Source organism: Lepidochelys olivacea (assembly GCF_965140295.1).
Source record: "Lepidochelys olivacea isolate rLepOli2 genome assembly, chromosome: 1".
Taxonomy (NCBI): domain Eukaryota; kingdom Metazoa; phylum Chordata; order Testudines; family Cheloniidae; genus Lepidochelys; species Lepidochelys olivacea.
Genome location: NC_140411.1, coordinates 64566167 through 64587734, shown reverse-complemented (window position 1 = coordinate 64587734; position 21568 = coordinate 64566167). Strand labels below are relative to the sequence as shown.

The window sequence follows — 21568 nt, the reverse complement described above, 5'->3', positions numbered from 1 at the left end:
GCGAATACAGACTAATACGGCTGTTACTCTGAAACCTATCACTCGTGTTGTGAGCTCTAGCCTCTAAGGCCACAGCACTCACTGGTGCAGACACTTTGAGCAATAGCAGTGAAGGATGATTTGTTTGGGCAACAGATTATTTTTGCGAGCTACCTCCCACATTTCTAGGGGAAAGAAAGAGGCACTGTGTACTGTATCTACCTGCTCTAGGAGAAAGCTGAGATTATTGTTCCCACTTACCCTTTGTCTGTCTTCTCTAATTAGTTTGTAAAATCTTCAGGGCAGGGACTGTCTTTCATTACGCATTTCTACAGTGCCTACAATGAGACTCTGATTTCAGCTGGCAGCCTTGATGATGATGTCACTGTTTCAGAGTAACCGCATCTGTATTTCCCAGTTCTGTGATCCACTCCAGGAGTGCCAGTCAGGTCTCAGGTTTCCAGCCATCACCTGTGTCTGGATTGGGACCCTTTGACCGACTCCTTTCTGAAAAGAGGCACTCTCTCAGAGGACTATGACAATGTTTTTACAAGAGGCCACACAGCTCTTCCAAGCAAGCACATTAATTCATAGGACAAAAAGCTTTACAGACAAAACATAAAAAACAACAAACAGATTTAAATTTACCCTCTAAACATACCAGAAATCACCCATCTTCCACACGGACAGTCTGACAGACCAACGTCCCTTCCAACCCTTCAGCAAGGGTTGGGGCCTCCCCTTGGACAGAAAGGCATGTCCATTTGCTAGGCATCCGGTTTTCGACCAGAACGCCCAGTCAAAAAGGGACCCTGGCTGCTAAAAGTCTGGTTGACTGCAGCTGCCAGCTCCAAGTAGTTCCTGGAAGCAGCCGGCATGTCCCTCTGATTCCTAAGCGCAGGGGCGGCCGGGGGGCTCCGTGTGCTGCCCCTGCCTGAGGCACTGGCACCGCCCTGACCACCAGCTCAGCAGCTCCCATTGTCCGGAAACCGTGGCCAATGGGTGCTGTGGGGGTGGTGCCTGTGGATGGAGCAACCTGGCCTACCCTCCGCCTAGGAGCTGGAGGGACATGGCAGCCACTTCCGGGAGCTGCCTGAGGTAAGCGCCACCCAAAGCCCGCACCCCAACTCCCTACCCCAGCCCTGAGCCCACTCCCGCACCCAATCTCCCTCCCAGAGCTCGCACCCCCTCCCACACCTAAACCCCCAGCCCTGAGCTCCCTCCTGCAGTCAAAACCCCTCAGCCCCAGCCCAGAGACCCCTCTTGCAGCCCAGAGGCCTCACCCCCTCCCGCACCCCAACCCGGTGAAAATGAGTGAGTGAACGAGGGTGGGGAAGAGCGAGTGATGAAGGGAGGAGGGATGGAGTGAGCAGGGGCGGGGCCTTGGAGAAGGGGTTGGGCAGCGGTGGAGCCTTGGGAAGGGGCAGTGCAGAGGTGGGGCAAGGGTGTTCAGTTTTCTGCAACAGAAAATTGGTAACCCTACCATTTGTTGAATCAAAAGGCCACAAGTCAGTTCAAGCTCATCTTTTTATATCAAAAGGCCTTTCTTTGTTTCCTAGTCTCTGGAAAACCCAGGATGAACCAGGATATGCAAACCACCCTGAGGGTGGAACTTCTCTGGAATGGTTTAGCCTTTGTGACTTGCCTTAATCCTGGAGGAGCTGTGTTAACCCTTGTCAATGAAACAGAACACAATCATACCTAAACCACTCATACATTTAATACAATGGTCCCCAAAGACATTGCATGGGGTTGCAATATCTGTCTCAGTGATAATGATAATGAATTGAGGGAGGAGCTGAGCTGCTTTCACCCAGTAGTGAGTTTTGAAGTCATGAACGTGTCGGGGTCTCTAGGTTGTTGGCTTTCTAGTCTCATTCTCCACATATGTCAGTGACCTGTTTCAGAGGTCAGCACCTATCTGCTATTCCCGCATCTCCTTTAGAGCCAATCACCCAGGCGAGGGAGAGGCCATAGAGCCAGAGTGGTGTCAGTCACCATGTTTGGCAGAGACTTCCCATCACTGAGAATCAGGGAGGATCCGGATGGGTCAGAGCTGGAATACCTGGAGCTCATAAAACTAAGAATTCCAGACATTGACTGTGCAGCCTCCACTCAGAGAGTCTGACTAATTCTAAAATCCCCAGTCTTCATCTCTTTCAGAGTCCCTTGTTTTAGCCCACAGAGTGAAATTTGTAGGAATCTGGGGTTCTCCCCACCTGGTCTGACTCCCAGAAATATGGTGATTCCAAATGCATGAAAATTCTGTAATTCATCATTGAATATTTTCTCCATGTAATTTATGCTATTTGTATGTAAGGATATTTAATAGATGAGAATCGTTAGCGTTTTTAGCTCACTGATACCCTCATGTGGTCAGAATAAGCAATTATCCTCATAAAAGAAAAATATAGAAAATGTTACCCTTTCAATTAGTGAACAAGAAAGTATAGTAGCTACATGTAGTAATGATGTCATTTAAATACCTTCCCTTTCATCAGATACGAAGGATTGCAGCCATGTTCTGCACAAACTTCATGACAAATATGGCATTTAATGTAATTGAAAGGCTCATTTTTCAAGGCAATGTTTTAGAATAAAACTCCCCTTTACCCTTGTCAACACTCACTGAAAAATATTTCAGACAAAGGATAAAATTTTCCAAAGCACTTCAGTGACTCCGGACCCTAACTTTCCTTTTCAAAAGTATTATAGGCTCTTAGGACCCTAAGTCTCACTGAAAATGGGACTTCAGCTTCTAAAAGCTTAACTCACTTTTGAAAGGACTTGGGAGCTTTTTATAATTTTACCCCAATTCAACAATCTGGTTTCCAAACTGAGTTGATTCATGTGAACACAAGATTGAACTGATGTCTTTTCTGGATGTAAAGCACGTGCAAGTTGCAATCATATAACAGTCATTAGGTCTCAAAAACACCTAACTCTAGAAGTAAATTTGAGCAACTAAGCCTTTTTTTGTGCTAAACTTTCTTGAGCAGTATAGTATTTTACAGCTGCAGCAAATTAATGGAAATAATAAATGAGCTGAATAAAAATAAAAGTATTAACCCACTTAAAGGGTGAATAACTTACTATAGAATCGCTTATGCACAATTGATGAGAGGAAGGAAAAAAGAATGCTCCAAGACTGCCTGAAAATTATGGAGAACTGAGTAAGCAACTACAACTTATCTGCCTTCAGACTACAGAAGAGGAAAGGGGGACATCTCAGGGGATGAAGGAAAAGACACTGCCATTAAAAAACCAAACCAAAACAAAAAAAACTTTCCAGGATCCTTTTCCTTCAGACATATAAATAATACTTTGAACTTAATGTTGCTTTGGATTTACTCCAAAGTAATTAAGTGTAACTCCCTTGAATTGCATTGTAAGGGGAGATATGATTGCTCTCTATAAATATATCAGAGAGATAAATACCGGAGAGGGAGAGGAATTATTTAAGCTCACTGGGAAGTTTAGACTTGAAATTAGACAAAGGTTTCTAACCATCAGAGGAGTGAAGTTTTGGAATAGCCTTCCAAGGGAAGTAGTGGGGGCAAAAGATGTATCTGGCTTTAAGATTAAACTTGATAAGTTTATGGAGGAGATGGTATGATGAGATAATATGATTTTGGCAATTAAATGATCTTTAAATATTCATGGTAAATAGGCCCAATGGCCTGTGATGGGATGTTAGATGGGGTGGGATCTGAGTTACTACAGAGAATTCTTTCCTGGGTATCTAGCTGGTGAATCTTGCCCATATGCTCAGGGTTCAGCTGATTGCCATATTTGGGGTCGGGAAGGAATTTTCCTCCAGGGCAGATTGGAACAGGCCCTGGAGGTTTTTCACCTTCCTCTGTAGCATGGGGCACGGGTCACTTGCTGGAGGATTCTCTGCTCCTTGAAGTCTTTAAACCATGATTTGAGGACTTCAATAGCTCAGACATAGGTGAGAGGTTTATCGCAGGAGTGGAGGGGGGTGAGATTCTGTGGCCTGCATTGTGCAGGAGGTCAGACTAGATGATCATAATGGTCCCTTCTGACCTCAATATCTTTGAATCTATGAAACTATGTGCAAAAGTGTTGCCCATCTGAGGATCTCAAAGTACTTTACAACATTAATAAATATACCATCACAGCACCCTGGTGAATTAGCTACCAAGCCCATTTTACAGATGAGGATACCGAGGCATGGACTACTTAAATGACTGACCCCTGGCTCCAAATGAGGTTGCCAGGGATGCTGCCACGGAGTGGGGATCTTGCCAGGCCCCTGGGTCTTGGCTCTAGCTTGGGCTCCAGCCACTCGCAGGCTTCTTGCGGAGCTGAGAAGCCTGAAACACTAGCAGGTTTCCAATGGAAACCAGCCTGTGTTGCAGTGAAAGTTTTGTCAAATCTGTAATAGATTTAGTGAAACATTTTACTACAAGGAATTGGCATTTTTCAATGAAACTGTTTCACCTGAAAATTCCCAACGAGCTCTACTGGGAACACAAGACTCAAGACCCCTAAAATTAATCTTCCCTCCTCAACGTGCGATGAGGTTAAGGCTTTGCTGCTTCTCTCAGCTGACCAACCATTAGTCTATGAAAATTCTCATTTTAGTTCCCCCCCCTCACTTTTTTCTCCCATTTCCCCCGCATGGTTTGAACAATTGCTATTTACAATTACGAGGCTTAGATATTGTTTCTGAATTCTAAAACTTTTGTTTTCGTGACTCTGAAGACTAGGCCTCTTTAAGGCTGTGTGTACAGTAGGGGCTAAGGGTTTGATTTCCCCTGCTCATGTACACATAACCACACTAGCTCTCACCGAACTAGCATGAGTATAAATAGCAGCGTAGCCGCCGCAGTAGTGGTAGCAGCAGTGGAGGCATGGCTGAGCTGTGCTGAGTAAAAGCTACAAGAATTTCATTTTTTTCTGGGAGGTTGCAGTAAATTTATATCTTCGGACATGTTACCGCTAACATAGATTAATTCAACCAGTACTTGGGGTGCATATTTCAGTGGTCTGCATGCACTGTGCTGCATATTTTAGTGCAAAATGTGAAGATTAAAGAATGAAAAGGAGAGTCTCTATTAGCAATCACAATTTCTAATGTATTTTAAATGTTATACAATTGATGGCTTATTATTCACTTGCAGCTAAATCTTGCACCATGTATGCAAAAGGTCCTAAAGGCAGGGAAAAAAGTGCTTTAGTTTTGGTGGGCTGAGGGCAAGATGGGGAGGATGAAGGGAGCCTTCAAGTGTTCCATGCACCTAATGGGTAGAGGACTTGGGGAAGGAGCTGGTGGACCACTACTGCATCTCAGAATCAAACAATCCTGTATAGGGGAATGGTGGGAGAGGAGAACAGGAGGTTTAGGGGCTACTGCAGCTGTGAGGCTCCTCTTTGTGGTGATTGGAGGGCATGCTATCAAACCCTACAGTGTGCAGCACATTGACCTTTAATAAACTAGGAGTTAACTCTTGCAAGGAAAAACAGATATATATTTATTTTTCATGTAACTATCTCTATCTCCTACAAATTTTAATGGTCCTTTAAAAACATCAGTCCAAACTAAGGTGGGCCTACAAACACTATTATATCCTAATCACAACTGTCTGGTTATTTCATGGCATTGCTACAGTTCTCTGAGATGTGAAGAGTATCATATAAGGATAAAGTACTAACTTTTCCAGTTCCTGGGGTAAGGGCACAGCCAGATTCATGTTTTGCAGGAACACTGGTTGAGTGTCACATTAATAAAGTGCCAGCTGGCCAGAGCTGAGGCCAAAAAGACAATAACCCTCCGCAACGTTTCTCTTTACTGAAAACAAATAAGTAGAACAATCAACAACTGTTCTTGAGAGGCATGAGTCCACCGAGAGGTGTGGTGGTTGGCACAAAGCACCTTGTCTTGGTGTACAGCTGGATGATCAATAGTCTTCTGTGATGTCCAATTTGATGGGAGTGTGAAGATCAAGATTTCTTCATAAAGTTGGTTGACAAAAGTTTTAATGTCTCTACAGAGTAGAGTAGTGTGGGGGTCGGACATTCACCTGATTTGGCCTCTCTGCCATGGGCGGTAAGAGAGACCTGAGGGAGGGTTGTGGCTGCTCTGCGCTTTATGCCCTCCAACAGAAACTGCTTTTCAAAAGACTATGATCTTGTGTACATGATATGCATATGCACCTACAATGGGATGCACACTGACACATACTTCAAGAAAAACTACTCTACTCTCCAACTACTACTGTTTTTAAAGGAAAGAGCTCTGGTATGGAACAGAGCAGCTCACATCTGCAACCACTCGTGGTGCCCAGAGCACAGAAACTGCCTTGAATCTAATGGACAAGTTTTCATGGTGGGTATTGTCTAGATTGAGACTGTGAGAATTTGGCGACATTTCACAATGGATCACTTAGCACCACAGCTACAAAGAGGAAAATACCATGGAAACATTAGAGTGCATTGGCCGGAGGTCTTCAGTAAGCCACCAGTGGCAGCGTGGTTTTGGATTTTGGGGGTGTGCAACGTGTGGGAAATTTTGTACACATCTTTTGTAATTTTTTAACCCAAGCACTTTATTTGCACTTGTATTCACCAGGGACTGATGTTTCAGATGTTTTATTTAGGCTTCTAAAAGCATTAACATTTTGACTATAATTTTCTACACATGGAATTCTGACCCTGAGTCTCAGTAAGGCAAGTTTCGTGTTCTAGTTTTGGCACCAATTTGCAATAGTAAAATGTGAAGAGTACTGACCATAGGGAATGTTGCTAGATGGCAACTTATCAGAAATGAGTAATTTATTTTAATTCTGTATTTGGAGATGGAAAGCTAGCTCTGAATGTTTCAGGTATATAAAGTACCTGATGTATAATCACATTATTAAACTTTGCACACCTTCTAAAATGTATCTCAAAGCTTGTTTTTATATAAATATTGTGGTGTGAGTGGAAGAACCCTCAATTCTGAATGTATTGGAAACTAGATGGGACATAAGATTCAACGATGTGCTGTAGGAGACAACCAAGCACTGGGAGAATTTAATAGGACTTAGAAGCATAGAATATCAGGGTTGGAGGGGACCTCAGGAGGTCATCTAGTCCAACCCCCTGCTCAAATTAAATCATCCCAGCCAGGGCTTTGTCAAGCCTGACCTTAAAAACTTCTAAGGAAGGAGATTCCACCACCTCCCTAGGTAACCCGTTCCAGTGATTCACTATGCTCCTCGTGAAAAAGTTTTTCCTAATATCCAACCTAAACCTCCCCCACTGCAACTTGAGACCATTATTCCTCATTCTGTCATCTGATGCCACTGAGAACAGTCTAGATCCATCCTCTTTGGAACCTCCTTTCAGGTAGTTGAAAGCAACTATCAAATCCCCCATCATTTGTCTCTTCTGCAGAATAAATAATCCCAGTTCCCTCAGCCTCACCTCATAAGTCACGTGCTCCAGCCCCATAATAATTTTTGTTGCCCTCCGCTGGACTCTTTCCAATTTTTCCACATCCTTCTTTTAGTGTGAGGCCCAAAACTGGACACAGTACTCCAGATGAGGCCTCACCAATGCTGAATAGAGGGGAATGATCACGTCCCTTGATCTGCTGGCAATGCTCCTGCTTATACAGCCCAAAATGCCGTTAGCCTTCTTGGCAACAAGGGCACACTGTTGACTCATATCCAGCTTCTCGTCCACTGTAACCCCTAGGTCCTTTTCTGCAGAACTGCTGCCTAGCCACTCGGTCCCTAGTCTGTAGCTGTGCATGGGATTCTTCCGTCCTAAGTGCAGGACACTGCACTTGTCCTTTTTGAACCTCATCAGATTTCTTTTGGCCCAATCCTCTAATTCGTCTAGGTCCCTCTGTATCCTATCCCTACCCTCCAGTGTTTCTACCACTCCTCCCAGTTTAGTCTCATATGCAAACTTGCTGAGGGTGCACTCCACGCTATCCTCCAGATCGCTAATGAAGATATTGAACAAAATCAGCCCCAGGACCGACCCCTGGGGCACTCCACTTGATACAGGCTGCCAGCTAGACATGGAGCCATTGATCACTACTCGTTGAGCCCGACGATCTAGCCAGCTTTCTATCCACCTTATAGTCCATTCATCCAGCCCATACTTCTTTAACTTGCTGGCAAGAATACGGTGGGAGACCGTATCAAAAGCTTTGCTAAAGTCAAGGAGTAACACGTCCACTGCTTTCCCCTCATCCACAGAGCCAGAGTCTTTTCTGTCTCTAATTTCTAGGTCTGCCCTCTAATAGCCACCAACTAAATTTACTGAGGGTTCTGTGTACATTGCCCTAAAACATTTAGGGTAAGTTTTTTTTCTTTTAAAAATGAGTGCTTAAAGGAAAGCTTCTAAGCCCATACTTAGGCACCTCATAAAGTGGCCAGATTTTCAAAAGTGCTGGACTCCCAGAACATCTAGTAACTCCATCGACATAAATGGGTGTCCAGCGCTTTTGAAAATCTGAACACTTTACTGGTTGCCTAAGTATGATCTTAGAAGCCTAACTTCAGACACCCAGATGTAAACATTTTGGCATATTATATAAAATCCCCGACACACACAGAGTCCAAACATTTTATGAAATAGGGAAAATTTATGATTAGATTTTAACATGTAATTTTACTTCTAGAAACTATTTTTTGTAGCCTCACGGTTTCAGCAGTTTGAACACCGTTGAGTGTGTATACAATACAAAACAAATATTGACTGATTTGAAGGCTAACAAAAGATTACACCACTGGATCCCAATTGATGAATACAAAGGCGAAATGGAACAGTTGTGTTTTTGCCTAAAACCTATCCATATTTGGTTAGCCTTGTGGACTGCTGTAGCTAAAGAAAGTTCGGAGGAAGTCCTTGTTGACATTTTATTTAAATACTGTTTGATTTCCATTTGTTTGGCCGCTTATGTGCATACTGCCTGTTTCTGAGGTTTAATGCCTGCTTGCGGAAACCAAAGCACAAGTCCAGAAGCTAAAACTAAAACTAAAACTGGTTTGGAGGCCTGTTCTCAGCTATCAGAACATACTTCCTATCAGAGACTTCAAACCATTTTGCTTCAAAGGACAGAAGCTTAGCAGACATGTTGTGCTGTTCGGTGGAAGGGTCAGAAATGTCTCATTAAATCCCCGGGAAAAGTCCAACAACTTGAACAAATGTGATCTGCAAGACACTTTTGATTCTTCAAATGTGCATATTAAGCAGTATTTTGATGCAGCTTTTTTAGCAGAGCAGCTTGTCAGTATCTCCTGAGGCCAAGGTTAAATTCACATTTCTTATTTCTTGCTTACTTTCAGATAGGGTAATAATTTTTACTTTTGATAAGGGAAAACTTGAGAACATATTTATGCATTGCAATATCATCCCTTAGCTTATGAAAATAAATGCCATGTATAAAACAAAGCTATTATGTCTATGTCCATTAAAAGGCTAACCACATATAGAAAAAGGGCCTTCTCACTTCCCCACACCAGGTAAACTTATATTTCACAATGTGCACATATTGCGTGCCAACATTTTAAAAAAAAGATACGTTAAATGCTAAATGATAAATTATTTCTTGCTGCTCTATAAAATGCTGTGTGCTGATAATAATGCATTTTGCAGCAAGGTTGATTTGTAATCAAAATCCTGACCTTTTAAAAAAAAGTAATATAAAGTTGAAAAACGTGCAGAAATGAATACGGTCTGAATTTGCAGACCAAAATGTAGGGTTTCTTCTTAGCCTTTCAGTTCAAATCAATGTTATATAATTTTAAAATCTGACAGTGCCCTGATAGGAGACGTATCTCCTGCATCGTCAGAAGTAGATCCGCTAACAGGATTTTTCTAACTTTTAGAATCTTATAGCCAACAAAAAAGTGGCAACGTGTCTTGTAGTTAGGAAGATTTGGTGTCAAGGGAACTAAATTCTATGACTGATTTGCCATTAAATTACTCTGTGAGCTTGGGAAAATCCTGTAGCCTTTCTGTAATAATTATTACTCAATGTTGTAATATGCTTTGACATTTTCAGATGAAGTATACTTCGCAAGCACAAAGTAGATTTTTTAAAATATTCAGCTGAGTTGACTGAAATTATAGTAATTCGATGAGACTGAATCAAAAGAGAGCTACAGAACAAACTAATTAAAGCCAGTAATCCTGACACTGTTCTTCCAAGATAAGAACAGTGATATTTTGTTATTAACCACATCAACGAAAAACAACGAGGAGTCCGGCAGCACCTTAAAGACTAACAGATTTATTTGTTATAAATAAAACTGTTAGTCTTTAAGGTTCCGCCGGACTCCTCGTTGCTTTTATGGGCACAGACTAACACGGCTACCCCTCTGATACTTGGTACACATCAACCAAAATACTCTGGTTAAAACTGACTACATTTGGCCATTAGAGGGCGCTAACACTACTTTACTGACAATGGAAATGTCTGGCATTGGTAAAGCAATAAATAACAACACAAATGTTGGTACTGAAAGAATGTTTTTTTTTTCTCATGACTTTTATGAAAGGCATTTGCTCCAGTAACAAGAATATGTTAGTGGTTGCACAAAATTCTATAAATACAGAACTTCTTGTGGAATGGGAGTTGGGGGTAGGAAGAGAGAGTGAAAGGAGAATTATACTTTCTGCCTACTAAATCCAGTTTATACTTTGGGCTACTGGATCTCTTGAAAATAATGTGGAAAGATTTAATTTAGAAAAGATTAAATCTACTGTCACATTTGAAAGTGCTGGAAAAGGGGTTATACAGATTGATGAAAACTGAAATAATTATAATTACATATAAAGATTACAATTCCTTTTTGTGCAAAGAGACAAAAAGGGAGTAACATATTTATGGCCACATGGGGCTATACAGAGATTGATATACTGCACAGCATGGCTACTTGGAAATTTATGGCAAAAGCTGGAATAGAACTCAAATCCTTCTGAACCTCATGTCCTACTGATTCAAGTATAGGAAAACCTCTTTTAACTGTTTACAGTATACAGATTATGAGACAGTTGAATAGTGCCGATTTTGTCCATTATATTGCTGCAGTGCACATACACACTAGCTGATACATGTATATGTATTTTGTGTGTGTGCATGCAAGCCTATACACACACAGTACTCACAGATATTTATATTTTTTTACTTACATGTTGTATATTGTCATTATCTACAAATCTATTCAGCAATGGAATTTTTGAGACACTTACAATTTGGCCCAATCTGCCTAGATTCTCATGGGGACAGCAAAAGACACCACTCTCGAAACTGGACCGTTCTCCTGCAACGTTTCAAGTTCCTTTTCGAAAGTATGGAGGTGGTACAGTGCTTAAAACAATTCCCAATAATTTCTTTGATTACTGGAAAAATACTTATTTTGGAAATAGCTGAAATATTTTCACTGAAACTTTAAAAAAAAAAAATCTATCATGAGGCAGAAGGCAAGCTTGGAAAATTTCAGCCCAAATGGTTAAAGTCTAGTAAAAATGCAAACTGAAAACAGGATTTCCTGGAAACGTTAGGCAACTGTAACAACAGGCATTACTACCAGAACGTAAGAACAGCCATATTGAGTCAGACTAGTCGTCCATCTGGCCCAGCATCCTGTCTTCTGACAGTGGCCAGAGCCAGATGCTTCAGAGGGAATGAACAGAAAAGGGCAACTTCGAGTGCACTATCCCGTCGTCCAATCCCAGCTTTTGGTAGTTAGAGGTTTAGGATACCTGGACCATGGCGTTGTGTCCCTGTCCATTCCAGCTAATAGTCACTGATGGACCTATGCTACATGAACTTATCTAATTCTTTTTTTAATCCAGTTATACCTTTGACCTTCAGAACATCTCCTGGCAATGTGTTCCACAGGTTGACTGCACTGTGTGAAGAAGTACTTCCTTTTGTTTGTTTTAATCCTGCTGCCTACTATCAGTTCCACCTATAATAAGCTCTTAAAAGACCACATGATTTTTCTGCAAAAAGATCTATTTGATTTTTGTTGCTGGTCTAGGTCTAATTCTACTTCATGATACTTTTCATCACAATTTATTTTTTAAACAACCTAGAAACTTCAACTCACTGGCAATGTTTTGTTAATGTTTTTAACTTGAGATTTTTAAAGTCCTACCTGTACAGGTCTACCATCCTCTTGTCCAATCATGTTTCTCCAGTCCTGCAGAGAGCGCTGTAGGCTGTCAAGTCCTGTCTCCCAAAGCCTGACACTGCCTCCCATATCCACTGTAACCAAACCTACTTTGCCCAGTGGCGCCAACAGAACGTCTGTGTCCGAGATCTTTGACAGCCATGATGTATATGGTGAGAGAGACACTGATCTGAAAAATAAAGCCAAATATGGTTTATCTAACAGTCACAATTGACACTAGAGAAAATATTTCTGTAGCCATGGTGCCAATTTTAAAAAATACCCTTGAGCAAGATCACAGATAGCTGTATAGTAGTGAATATGATCCATCGACAATCCAAGTGAGATCAAGACTGGACCTGGCAGTCCCACTATATTACCCAAACCACACCACATACTCGAACTAGATAGGGTGGAAAGATGTTTGCATAATACTGATAACTGAATAAAAGGTAGCTAAGACAAATGTAGCTGTATAAGTACCCTCTCTCTACAATCTATTTTAAGAAGATCAGTCCTCTTGTTAGAGAGAACAAGGGGGGATGAAATAACCAGGTCAAACAGGAAGCAAGCAACACAGAAAATCTGGAAAATAGGGAAGTTGAGCAGAAATCCAAAAGAGCATTTGTATCCTGACTGTTATAACCTCTAAGAATGACCTTCATTCAAGTGCCAGCAGCAAATTTATTAGTGATCCCAAACTTATCATGCTGGGAATTACAGTAAGGCTCAGAGAAGAGAAATAAAAGATATGATAAAATTATGATTATAAAAATATTTGGCAAGGGAAAACAGAAAAGTACAAAATAAATGGGAAAGAACACAATAGTAACTTTGGAAAATAACTTGAAATAATACGGAAAATTTCTCTAAGACCTGGTTTACACACTAAGTGGCACCGATTTAATTAAAGGTGTGAAGTTAAAATTATTTAAGCCTTGTCTACATGGCAAGTTACTGCGAGGGAAACCAGGGTGTCAATCTACAGCATACCCGCTTGTCGCACAGTAACTTACGATGTAGACACAGCTACGGTGCACTGAAGTCTTAGAGTACGGCTTGGCTTACTATTACTTGAAATCGTAGTACACCAAGCCAAACTCCAGGACTTTCAGTGCACTGTACCTGTGTCTGCATGGGAAGTTACTGTGCAGCAAGCTGGTATGCTGTAGATTCACACTGTGGCTTGCCATGCAGTAACTTGCCATGTAGATAAGGCCTAAATTGATCTGGTGCAATTTAAGGTTATATAGGTTTAAGAATCCCTTAAATCAGTTCATCTTAAATCAGTTTGTAATCATCTTAAACTGAACTGATTTAAAGACTCTTAAATCCCACACTAGGAGAGGTTGTATCAGTTTAACTAAATAGGTTTCTATCCAATTTAATTTGCATGTAAACTGTATGCAGACAAGGTTTATCATCTAAATAATGTGAAATTAAATTAGTACAGCTAAACAACATGATGGTGGGACTAGTTTCATGCCACAAAACTGTCTGCATTACCACACGCAGTAGTTAGCACCATCTATCACAATCTTAACCCAGAAGGAAAACTCTGAAACCTTGATTCAAAAAAGCATCCTTAGGTGGGTAAGAATGCAAGCATGGGCTTATGACACAATGAAATGAATGTTAAGGCTGAAAGAGATATCAGTGGAACCCTGTTAATACCCAGAAAAAATATTACTTTTCTTTAAAGACATTCTAAATTTCTTAAAACATACAAAATTATGAAGAGTGGAAATGAATAATTTGGGGATCCAGTCTGTTTTTTACTACTGTATTCTCCTGCATTGTTCACCATCATCCCACCTGATTGATCGTGCCAATCTGACCTAAACTTTGCCCCTTTAGTTTATTCTGTAACATAAATGTGCTGTTGGATGTATGCTATTGATTTTATGTATTGTTTATTAAATGTGTAGTAAATATTTCAAGAGGAATACAGTCCCATGTTAAGTTGTCAGAGTTCTATAATTTTTTTATTGTGTAATGTGTTGGAGTAAACAAATATTTTCAGGGACAGAATTGGAATGATTGATCTGTTTGGTGTTATGAAATGTGCTAATAATAGTGATGCAATAATGTTATGTAGTGATATGTAGGTCCTGAAAGTTTGTTATTTTAACTATTTTAAATATATGGTGTAGCAACTAACATACCTAGTTTTCTGTAGTTAGGAATGTTTTAGTATATGTATACGTTTGTGTTATAGGGCTTAGAAATTAACCCTGAAAAAGGAAATGGAATTTTATAATCTATTTGGACCTTTGAACATATTTTTGAAAACTTTAACAGGCAGAATATGCTGACACAACATGTGGCATATGTAATTTCAGACAGAAAGTTACCTTTTGGGGGATGTTTTGGGAGTTTGAAAATAGAGCTTATAATGGAAAACTAGCTTCAATTTCACTTATGAAGCAACTATCACTGCTCCATAATAAGAAGCAACTCCGGAACCAAAAAGGTTCTGAATATAAGCTACCCACCCAGATTTGGAGAAAAGACCCAAACAGGACTTTCATCTGTATTACTATGAATTCATGCCTTTTAACCTATGTGCTGAGGCCCTGCAAACAATGCATTTCCCTGCCAAATGCTCTCTACAAATTGATAGGACAAAAGATCTAGCTGCAGATTTGCTCTTTGGCTGTATATATTCAGAACTTTTAGGTTATGCAAACCATGAGAAACATGGATGAAGAATCATTTTTAGATAAAACTACACTGTACTATAAATAGAAATGTAGATTTCTCATTTACATAGTGGATTCCATTAAAAAAACCTACACTAAAGAATGTTAGTGATGCGAAATGAAGCATTCAAAATTCAGGAAATAATTCCATATGTACCCTCAAAGTTCAATTGGAAGGAAGCAGAATACATTTAAAATCTGGTCTCATTCCATACATGCTCTTAAAGATCATATGGAATGAGACAGGTTTTTTTAAAATCAATATAATATTTCATACATTTTGGTTATACACACGTGCAGTACCAATGAAAAGTTGGGAGACCAATGAAAAGTTGGGAGACTGTTATTCAAGGAAACCTTTATCATTGTGAAAAATGACAATTCATAAGCAAAGTATGCTTTTAAAATTATACTTTGCACTTGCTGAAGATGAGTTTATTAACATAGGCTGTCAGGTACTATAACATGGAGGCCATACAATCTATCTAAGGTACTCATATGGCCTCACAATTTTTAAGGTGTTTATCATCCAACACCCCTGTGAGGCAAGAAACTGCATTTTACAGACAGGGAACTGAGGCAAAGACAGACTTAAGTGATTTGCCCAAGATCACACAGGAAATCTAGTGGAGCAGGAACTTGGAGCTCAGGTCCCCCTACCACCGGACTGTCTTTCCTCTCTATATTAGATCCTAGAGATATAGAAATATGAAGACGAGAAGGGACAGATGAAAAGAGAGAAGGAAGGAAGCAAGGAAGATGAGGAGACAAAGGGTGAGATGGGGGAAGAGAGGAAATGGGGAGGGGAGAAAAAGGAGAAGAGGAAGGTGCCCCTATTATCAATTGCTAACACAAATTTTTTCCTGGGTATCAGCTAATGGATAAATACAACTTTTTAATAGAGGAGTACACCATACACAGTGGCTGAAGAGTTCTGCACATTGGAGTAAAAATTACTTTCACAACATTAAATAATCCAATAGGTAATAAGGAAACAGTGTACTGAAAACCCACCCATACGTCACATAGAAATATAAGAAAAGCAAATATCTATTCTAAATAATAGAGCTTAATGAATTGTATTTGTTATTCCTACAAGATGAGGCTGTTTTACTGATGGAAATCAGATACCTGGGAATAGGGATGTATTTAAGTTTCTTTGAGTTAAGGTCTGTTACTTCCAGATATCCAGCTGCTTGTGGAGGAGCGATATCTGCAGATAAATACATTTGTTAAAGAAAATTACTTTAGCTACATCATTAATAAAATATTACACTTGTATCTATCAGATTAAATTTAAACATACATTATATAGGACATAACAGAAAATGATAAACTTTCAAATTAAATGTAGGTCTATACATTGCAATTATTGAATTTTATTACCAATATAATAGTCAGCAATTAGGAGGCTACAATAATAAAAGAGCAACATTGTACAGTGCAGTGGATGTCAAAACAAATAAAGTCCTGGTCACAAAAATGCCCATCAGGCATTATTGCAACCTCTACCTCATTTCTTTTACCTGTCATTGAAGATAATTCATATTGTTCATCTGACTGACAGTATATTTGTGGAGCATTTCAAAACACAGTGCTTTTAAAAATCTTGAAAATCGCAAGGTACATATTAACTGTGAGGTAATTTTTTAAATTAAATCTGCTGCCTATTAATTTAATCAGGTGACCCCTGGTTTTTGTATTGCGTGAAAGGGTAAATAAAACATCTCTACTCATTTTGTCCACACCATTGATGATTTTATAGGCCTCTATCATATTGCCCCTTAGTTGTCTCTTTTCTAAGCTGAACAGCCCTAATTCTTTTAGTCTCTCCTCCTATTCAGATCATTTATGAATATGTTGAACAGTACAGATCCTCTCCCCACTGTAAAAACTGACCATTTATTCCTACCCCTTGTTTCCTTCTTTTAACCAGTTATGGATCCATGAGAGGACCTTCCCTCCTATCCCATGACTCCTTACTTTGCTTAAGAGCCTTTGGTGGGTGACCTTGTCAAAGGATTCCTGAAAATCCAAGTATATATATATCCTGGATCACCCTTGTCCACATATTGGTTGATCCCAGCAAGGAATTCTAATAGACTGATGAGGCATGATTTCCCTTTCAAAAAGCCAGACTGACTCCTTCCCAGCATATTGTGTTCATCTCTGTGTCTGATAATTCTATTCTTTACTATAGTTTCAACCAATCTGCCCGGGTCTGAAGTTAGGTTTACCAGCTCATAATTACCAGGATCGCCTCTAGAGGTTTTTAAAAATCAGCGTCACATTAGCTATCTACCAATCACCTGGTATGCAATAAGTTACATACCACAGTTAGTAGTTCTGTAATTTCACATTTGAGTTCCTTCAGAACGCTTGGGGAATACCATCTGGTCCTTATAACTTATTAATGTTTAGCTTGTTCCAAAACTTCCTCTACTGACACCTCAATTTGGGACAGTTCTTCAGATATGTCAACTGAAAAGATGGCTCTCGTGTGGTAATCTCTCACATCCTCTGTATTAAAGACTGATGCTCCGTTAGCATCTCAAATCGTTCAGTTGCCCTACGGATTGTTTGGCAGGCTTCCTGTTTCTGATGTACTTAGTTTTTTGCTTGTTAGATTTTGTGTCTTTTGCTAGTTGCTCTTCAAATTCTTTTTTGGCCTGCCTAATTATACTTGTACACTTGACTTGCCAGAGTTCTGTTTCTTTCTATTTTCCTCAGTACATTTGACTTTTAATTTTTAAAAGATGTCTTTCTGTTTCTAACCACCTCCTTTACTCTGTTTAGCCACGCTGGTAGTTTTTGGTCCTGTTTTTGTTTTATTTGAAGTATACATATAGTTTGAGCCTCTGTTACGGTGTTTTTAAAAAGTTTACATGCAGCTTGCAGGCATTTCACTCTTGTGACTGTTCCTAGCATCCTCATTTTCCTGCAGTTCTCCTGTTTGAAGTGAAAAGCTACTGCGGTGTGTTTCTTTAGTATTCTCCTCCTCCCCACCCCCGGTGATGTTACATTTAATTATTTATGGTTGCTATTACCGAGCGGTTCACCTGTCGTCACGTTATAGACCAGATCGTGCTTACACTTAGGACTATACCAAGAACTACCTGTCTCCTTGTGGGTTCCAGGACTAGCGACTCCAAGAAGCAGAAATTTTATCTCTGCATTCCATCCTGAGGTGACATGTTCCCAGTCAATATGGGAATAGTTGAAATCCCCCATTATTACTGGGTTTTCGGTTTTTGTATCCTCTCTAATCTCCCTGGACATTAAACAATCATGTCACCATCCTGGTAAGGTGGTCAGTAGCATATGCCTACTGCTATACGCTTATTATTGTAACATGAAATTTCTATCCATAGAGAGCCTACGTAAATAAGATTTTTACTATATTTGACTCTATGCTTTCTTTCACATATAGTGCCATGCCCCCACCACTCTGATCTACTTTGTCATTGCTATATATTTTGTACCCTGGTGTTTCCACATCCTCCACATCCTATCGATCATTGTAATTCCAAAAACTTTCTCTGATGCCTCTTATATCAATATCCTAATTTAATACCAGGTCCTCATCTGCACACATATTTATATTTAGACTTGCATTTGTATACAAGCTTTTATAATATTTGTCAATATTTAGTTGTCTGCCTTCATGTGATGTGGTAGAAGTAAGCAGTTATTTTAAATCCATACCCAGTAAATGATGAATGCACAAGTCCATGTTTGCCCTTAAGTAGCCCTAGTTTACACATCCTTGCTTTCAGACTTAATAAGTATATTACTGAAATATGACACTATCCCTTACCTATGTTTATATTTTGAGGGCACAGATCTATTTGGTATTCTTTGGAGAGTTAATTATTTGCTTTTTTTTTTTTTTTTAAATATAGCTACTATCTAAGTTACCAGTTCCAATAAAATAAAGAACAACTTCTTTGTTTACTGCTGCTGGAACAATCTTGACAAAATGTATTGCACTGTGTTAGAATCTGGCTGAAGTATTTTAAATTCTTAATAGAAATGGAAGGCTGTGTGCCAAAACTGACCAGTTACTGGGGAGGATAGGAAAAGTAGGGCTACACACCAAATTCCAGTTATTTCAATTTGGCTGGATACTTAGAACAAATATTTTTTTGGTTTTTTATTATAACAAATTGCAACAGTTGCTGAATCAGCATTCTACAGCATTTGCTCATGCATAAAGCCAAGCTTACAGTGATTTTTAATGATTGTTTTATATGCAGCTTTCTTCTGTTTCACATGACAACTCAGTTTTGCAGAATAAATGGTGTGAATAAGCAACCTTCTGCTACACATACAAGCTCAGGAATGTAAGAGGCATGTATTTTATCCCTGAAATCAAAGTAGATTTCACACATCATAATGAGTGAGTCAGCCACAATAAAAGAATATTAATCATTTGAGTGGTTTAAAAATAAAATACACTTAAATAATAACAAAATAAAACACTAATCAATTTGAAAAGAAGTACATTACATTAAAGCAATCTGTTTTTATTAGGGAAATTTTATATAAACAGGGAAATTATAAAATTAGGGAAATTATATATAAATTGTATATAAACATTCATCCACAAAATATAATAAATAGTCAAATGTGATTTTCCTGGGAAGCAGATAAGGAAATACAATAATATCCCATTTGGCAGATGAGGAAACTGAGGCTGATACATTAAATGATTTCCCAAGGCAACATGGCAAATCAATGGAAGAAAAGTAGTTAGACTCAGGAATTGCATATGCTCAATATAATAAAAATATTTTGTTCTACTATGCCACTTTCCATCCACAGATGCGAAGGCACTTTACAAACATTTGTGGATTAAGCTTACAACACCCCGATGACGTACTGGCACAGAGAAATGAAGTGATTTGCCAAAGGCTACACAAGGAATCTGTAGCAGATTTACCTGTGCCTGAACCTCATGAACTTCTACCCCTTCTACCTTAGAGCATGTACGTGCACAGATGGCCACAGAGTCAAGTTATTGAAGACACAATTAACTCCATTAGGATTAACTCCACTAGGATACCTGTTCTGTGGGTATTCAGATGACTTAATTCCCTAGTCTTACAATTTAGGATCTTTAATGTGCACTAAATTCATTCTAGAATTGGTAAAATGTGTGCAACTACCATCTTTCTCCCCAAATCCAGTTAGGATTTGAAATGTTTGCTTTCTGATTCTTTAAAGTACTTTATAAACATACAACATGAGTACTCTCCAATTAAAACAAAGCCTTCATCTACAGTTGATATAGTTGAAATACGATATATCTCTTACCTTTTGGATAAAGTTCTTTCAAAGGGACATCTCCAGGTGCTAAAATTCTGACTATCTGATTAGTAGCTAATAAAGTCACACAATTGATTTGTTTTGCAACTCCAGTTTTACTGCGCCTCCCATAGTAAAATGGATCAGAAGGAGAAGCATGTCTGCTGTCCAGCGACGAGTCTCTTTTCCAGCTGTACACCTCATTGGGAGACTGAGAGAGAGAGAAGGTAACTTGAGGATTTCAGTGAGCAAAGACTTGTATAAAGCACCCTTTAAACAAATGGTTTTGATAAGCTCCCATTTCAAATCAAACGTAACCATTCTGAACAATTCTCAGTTCATGCCACGACAGGTAGAAGAGTTGGCTGTCTCTGTCTTTGAGGGAACTTCTACTGGCAAGATGTGTGAGCTTCTACTAACCTAAAAACAGCCATATTGGGTCAGACCAAGGCTCTTCTTGCCCAGTACCCTGTCTCTGGCAGTGGCCTGTACCAGACCTTCAGGAAGAGTGAACAGAACAGGGAAATTATGGAGTAATCCACCCGTCTTCCACTCCCAGCTTCTGGCAGTCAGAGGTTTAGGGTCATTCCGAGCATGGGGCTGCGTCCCTGACCATCTTGGCTAATAGCCATTGATGGACTTATCCTCTATGAACTTATCTGGTTGTTTTATGAACACATTTATACTTTTGGCCACCATAACATCCGAAGGCAATGAGTTCCACAGGTTAGTTGTGCACTGTGTGAAAAAGTACTTCCCCTTGTTTTTATTAAACCTGCTGCCTATTAATTTAATCAGGTGATCACTGGTTTTTGTATTTTGTGAAGGGGTAAATAACACTTTTCTATTCATGTTTGCCACATCATTCATGATTTTATAAACCTATATCATATCCCCCCTTCATTGTCTCTTTTCTAAGATGAACAGCCCTAATCCTTTTAGTCTCCCCTCATATAGAAACTGTTCCATACCCTTAATCATCTTTTTTTGCCCTTCTCTAAATCTCTTCCAGTTCCACTATATCCTTTTTGAGATGGGGTGACCAGAACTGGACAAAGTATTAAAGGTGTGGGCATATCATAGATTTATATAATGGCATTATGGTATTTTCTACACCTTTTCTAATAGTTCCTAACATACTGTCAGCCTTTTTGACTGCTGGTAGGCATTGAGCAGAAGGTTTCAGAGAACTATCCAAGGTGATTCCAAGGTCTCTTTCTTGGATGGCAACAGCTAATTTAGAACCCATCATTGTATATGTGTAGTTGGGATTAGGTTTTCCAATGTGCATTTCTTTGCACTTAACTTTGAATTTCACCTGCCATTTTCTTCCCCACTCAGCCAGTTTTATGAGATCCCTTTGTAACTCCTCAGTCTGTTTTGGACTCAACTATCTTGAATAATTTTGTAGCATCTGCACACTTTGCCATTTCATTG

At 39.5% G+C, this 21568-nt stretch overlaps 1 protein-coding gene across 1 annotated transcript in view; it reads right to left on the bottom strand.

Annotated features, from left to right (window-relative positions):
• VWA8 (von Willebrand factor A domain containing 8) overlaps positions 1–21568 on the bottom strand; it is a 291052-nt gene that overhangs the window by 60330 nt on the left and 209154 nt on the right. Inside the window, exons 35-37 of the mRNA XM_084611928.1 lie at positions 20141–20342; positions 15956–16037; positions 12108–12312 (exon numbers count right to left, since the gene is read on the bottom strand). Coding sequence (XP_084468054.1) covers positions 12108–12312; positions 15956–16037; positions 20141–20342 — 489 coding nt within the window. The remainder of the gene's footprint in view (positions 1–12107; positions 12313–15955; positions 16038–20140; positions 20343–21568) is intronic.